The following is a 5000-nucleotide window of genomic DNA, read 5'->3' as shown; positions in this document are numbered from 1 at the left end:
TGAGACTAAGACACAGAGAGAGACAGAGAGAGACAGAGAGGGAGGGAGAAACAGGGTGAGAGAGAGAGAGAGAGAGGGGGAGGGACAGAGCGAGACAGACAGAGAGAGAGAGACAGAGATTGAGAAGGAGAGAGGGGGACCACAGAGAGCCAGAAAAAAAGAGAGAGTGAGACAGAGAGAAAGAGAGATGGAGAGACAGAGAAAGGCAGAAAAGGGCAGAAAGAGAGAGAGAGAGAAGCAGATAAAAACAGGAAGAGAGGGAGGGTGAGACAGAGAGAAATAGAGAGAGACAGAGAGCAAGAGGGAGAAAGAGATAGAGGGAGAGAGAGCGAGACAAAGAGAGAGAGAGGGAGAGAGAGACGGAGAGAGAGACGGAGAGAGAGAGACGGAGAGAGAGAGATGGAGAGACAGAGAGAGACAGGGGAGGAAGAGAGTGAGACAGAGAGAGAGAGTGAGACAGGGAGAGAGAGGGAGAGTGAGAGCAAGACACAGAGAGAGATGGAGAGAGAGGGAGAAACAGAGAGATATATATAGAGAGAGAGTGTGGTGTACACAGACAGAGAGAGAAAGAGAGGTACAGAGAGAGACAAAGATATAGAGAGAGAGAGACAGAGAGAGAGGTGTACGCAGACAGAGAGAGAGAGAAAGAGACAGAGAGATATAGAGAGAGAGTGATGTACACAGAAAGAGAGAGACACAGACAGACAGAGAGATATGGGGAGAGATAGAGATGTATACACATAGAGAGAGAGACAGAGGGATACAGAGAGAGAGAGACAGGGAGAGAGAGAGAGAGACAGAGAGATATAGAGAGAGAGAGACAGAGAGAGGGGTGTATGCAGACAGAGAGAGACACAGACAGACAGAGAGATATGGAGAGAGAGAGATAGAGATGTATACAGAGAGAGAGGGAGAGACGGAGATATAGAGAGAGAGAGAGACAGAGAGATATAGAGAGAGACAGAGAGAGAGGTGTACGCAGACAGACAGAGACACAGGCAGAGAGATTCAGAGAGAGAGAGATAGAGATATCGAGAGAGAGAGACAGAGAGAAAAAGAGAGACAGAGACAGAGAGTCAGAGAGAGAAGTGAGCTGGTGAGGTGGCAGTAGGATGCAGTTATACTGCAGGGTGCGAGGCTCCCGGTACCTTTGTCCTCCAGAGGGTTTGAGGCGAGGTTGAGTGAAGTCAGGGCTGGGAACGGGTTCTCCGCAAGTGCAGCAGCCAACTTCATAGCAAAGTCCCTGCCAGGGAGATAGTATCGTCAATGTGTGGGCAGAATGGCCTCAGCCCAAATCCAGAACTATTACCAAACAGGCAGGAGCCAGAGACTGACAGAGACAGTAGCCCGAGACCAGGAGGGCCGGGAACGGGAAAGGGTTTGGGTCCATTGGGATTGTGGACGGTGGGAGTGAACGGGAAGGGGTTTGGGTCCATTGGGATTGTGGACGGTGGGAGTGAACGGGAAGGGGTTTGGGTCCATTGGGATTGTGTACGGTGGGAGTGAACGGGAAGGGGTTTGGGTCCATTGGGATAGTGTACCGTGGGAGTGAAGGGGAAGGGGTTTGGGTCCATTGGGATTGTGTACAGTGGGAGTGAACGGGAAGGGGTTTGGGTCCATTGGGATTATGTACGGTGGGAGTGAACGGGAAGGGGTTTGGGTCCATTGGGATTATGTACGGTGGGAGTGAACGGGAAGGGGTTTGGGTCCATTGGGATTGTGTACAGTGGGAGTGAACGGGAAGGGGTTGGGGTCCATTGGGATTGTGTACGGTGGGAGTGAAGGGGAAGGGGTTTGGGTCCATTGGGATTGTGTACAGTGGGAGTGAACGGGAAGGGGTTGGGGTCCATTGGGATTGTGTACGGTGGGAGTGAACGGGAAGGGGTTTGGGTCCATTGGGATTGTGTACAGTGGGAGTGAAGGGGAAGGGGTTTGGGTCCATTGGGATTGTGTACGGTGGGAGTGAAGGGGAAGGGGTTTGGGTCCATTGGGATTGTGTACGGTGGGGGTGAACGGGAAGGGGTTTGGGTCCATTGGGATTGTGTACAGTGGGAGTGAACGGGAAGGGGTTTGGGTCCATTGGGATTGTGTACAGTGGGAGTGAACGGGAAGGGGTTTGGGTCCATTGGGATTGTGTACAGTGGGAGTGAACGGGAAGGGGTTGGGGTCCATTGGGATTGTGTATGGTGGGAGTGAACGGGAAGGGGTTTGGGTCCATTGGGATTGTGTACGGTGGGAGTGAACGGGAAGGGGTTTGGGATTGGGATTGTGTACAGTGGGAGGAAACGGGAAGGGGTTTGGGTCCATTGGGATTGTGTACAGTGGGAGTGAAGGGGAAGGGGTTTGGGTCCATTGGGAGTGTGTATGGTGGGAGTGAACGGGAAGGGGTTTGGGATTGGGATTGTGTACGGTGGGAGTGAAGGGGAAGGGGTTTGGGTCCATTGGGATTGTGTACGGTGGGAGTGAAGGGGAAGGGGTTTGGGTCCATTGGGATTGTGTACGGTGGGAGTGAATGGGAAGGGGTTTGGGTCCATTGGGATTGTGTACGGTGGGAGTGAACGGGAAGGGGTTTGGGTCCATCGGGATTGTGTACGGTGGGAGTGAACGGAAAGGGGTTTGGGTCCATCGGGATTGTGTACGGTGGGAGTGAACGGAAAGGGGTTTGGGTCCATTGGGATTGTGTACGGTGGGAGTGAACGGGAAGGGGTTTGGCTCGATTACGATGACACTAACAGTGCGGAAGTCCTTACACTTTCAGTCCTGTGTTCTCCATCTCGAGCTCCTCAATGGTTCTGGACCTGCTCACTGTGTGTAACACCTGCTCAATCACCTCTGAACCCTGGAGAGTCGGAGAGAGACACCAAACTCATTAATACTGACCCTCCGACAGTGCGGCTCTCCCTCAGCACTGACCCTCCGACACTGCGGCTCTCCCTCAGCACTGACCCTCCGACAGTGCGGCTCTCCCTCAGCGCTGACCCTCCGACACTGCGGCTCTCCCTCAGCACTGACCCTCCGACACTGCAGCTCTCCCTCAGCACTGACCCTCCGACAGTGCGGCTCTCCCTCAGCACTGACCCTCCGACAGTGCGGCTCTCCCTCAGTACTGACCCTCCGACAGTGCGGCTCTCCCTCAGCACTGACCCTCCGACAGTGCGGCGCTCCCTCAGCGCTGACCCTCCGACACTGCGGCTCTCCCTCAGCACTGACCCTCTGACAGTGCGGCTCTCCCTCAGTACTGACCCTCCGACAGTGCGGCTCTCCCTCAGCACTGACCCTCCGACAGTGCGGCTCTCCCTCAGTACTGATCCCCCGACAGTGCGGCGCTCCCTCAGCACTGACCCTCCGACAGTGCGGCTCTCCCTCATTGCTGACCCCCCGACAGTGCGGCGCTCCCTCAGTACTGACCCTCCGACAGTGCAGCTCTCCCTCAGTACTGACCCTCCGACAGCGCGGCTCTCCCTTGGCACTGACCCTCCGACAGTGCGGCTCTCCCTCGGTACTTACCAGTTTTAAGTCCCGTGTGTGGAGCTTTGTAAACCACTGGTTATATGCCAGAGCTGCTACGATCAGGGCCAGGTCCCTTTAAGAGAGACGGAGAGAGAGAGAGAGACAAAGAGAGTTGGGGGAGATGAGGGTTTCGCGGTCAGGGGTCAGTCAATAACCTGAGCAAACAGAGGATTTCTGCCCACAGATTGCCGGAAATAGCCAGGCCTGACCCCTGGCCCCTAATGGCATCTCTGAAGCAGATTGAAGTATCATCTATGCCCTCTGGGTTTTGGGAGGTGATGCCCATTGTCCACTGTTGTGAGTGTGTCTGAGTCTGTGTCTGAGTCTGTGTGTGTGTGTGTGTGTGAGTGTTTGTGTGTGGGAGAGAGAGAGAGGGAGTGTGTGTGTGAGTCAGTGAATGTGTGTGTGTGTGTTTGTGTGTGAGAGTGAGAGTGTGTGTGTGTGTCTGTGTGTGTGTGTGTGTGTGAGTGTATGTCTGTGTGTTTGTGTGTGGGAGAGAGAGGGAGTGTGTGTGTGTCAGTGAATGTGTGTGTGTGTTTGTGTGTGAGAGCGTGTGTGCGTGTAGGTGTGTAAATGTTGTTTCTGTGTGTGAGTGTGATTGTTATTTCTGTGTGTGTGTGTGTTCGTGTGTGTGAATGTTGTTTGTGTGTGTGTTTGTGTGTCTGTGTGTGAGTGTGTGATGTTGTTTCTGTGTGTGTGTCTGTGTGTCTGAATGATCTTTCTGTGTGTGTGTTCGTGTGTGTGAATGTTGTTTGTGTGTGTGTTTGTGTGTCTGTGTGCGAGAGTGTGAGTGTGAGAGTGAGTCAGTGAACGTGTGTAGGTGTGTTAATATTGTTTGTGTGTGTCTGTGTCTGTGAGAGAGAGAGTATGTGTGAGAGTGTGTGTGAGTCAGTGAATGTGTGTGTAGGTGTGCGAATGTTGTTTCTGTGTGTGTGTGTCTGTGTCTGTGAGAGAGAGAGTATGTGTGAGAGTGTGTGTGAGTCAGTGAATGTGTGTGTAGGTGTGCGAATGTTGTTTCTGTGTGTGTATGTCTGTGTCTGTGAGAGAGAGAGTATGTGTGAGAGTGTGTGTGAGTCAGTGAACGTGTGTAGGTGTGTTAATATTGTTTGTGTGTGTGTGTGTCTGTGTCTGTGAGAGAGAGAGTATGTGTGAGAGTGTGTGTGAGTCAGTGAATGTGTGTGTAGGTGTGTGAATGTTGTTTCTGTGTGTGTGTGTGTGTGTGTGTGTGTGCGAGAGTGTCAGAGTGTGTCTCTCCCTGTTTGAGTGTGGGCCATTCAGCCCCCTCTCCTCCAGCCTGTTACACAGGAACTGGAGGAGGCCATTCAGCCCCTCCTCAAACCCCTTGCCCAGGAACAGGAGGAGGCCATTCAGCCCCTCGAGTCTGTTCCTTTATACCGTGAGTTCTGCTTCCTGCCCTTCGGCCCCTCTCCCTTCCCCTAGCGCTGACCGATCTGCTTTAACAAGATGAATGAAGCTCGAATTTGGATTAT

At 53.2% G+C, this 5000-nt stretch overlaps 1 protein-coding gene across 1 annotated transcript in view; it reads right to left on the bottom strand.

Annotated features, from left to right (window-relative positions):
* LOC144677603 (capping protein, Arp2/3 and myosin-I linker protein 3-like) overlaps positions 1-5000 on the bottom strand; it is a gene marked incomplete at its 5' end in the record, with an annotated part of 18929 nt that overhangs the window by 2637 nt on the left and 11292 nt on the right. The window contains 3 exons of the mRNA XM_078537644.1: positions 1149-1243; positions 2751-2839; positions 3508-3583. Coding sequence (XP_078393770.1) covers positions 1149-1243; positions 2751-2839; positions 3508-3583 — 260 coding nt within the window. The remainder of the gene's footprint in view (positions 1-1148; positions 1244-2750; positions 2840-3507; positions 3584-5000) is intronic.

The sequence above is a fragment of the Cetorhinus maximus genome, unplaced genomic scaffold, assembly GCF_964194155.1.
Source record: "Cetorhinus maximus unplaced genomic scaffold, sCetMax3.hap1.1 HAP1_SCAFFOLD_2742, whole genome shotgun sequence".
NCBI classification, from domain to species: Eukaryota; Metazoa; Chordata; class Chondrichthyes; order Lamniformes; family Cetorhinidae; genus Cetorhinus; species Cetorhinus maximus.
The sequence above is the reverse complement of the archived record's forward strand: the minus strand, read 5'-3'. Positions and strand labels throughout refer to the sequence as shown.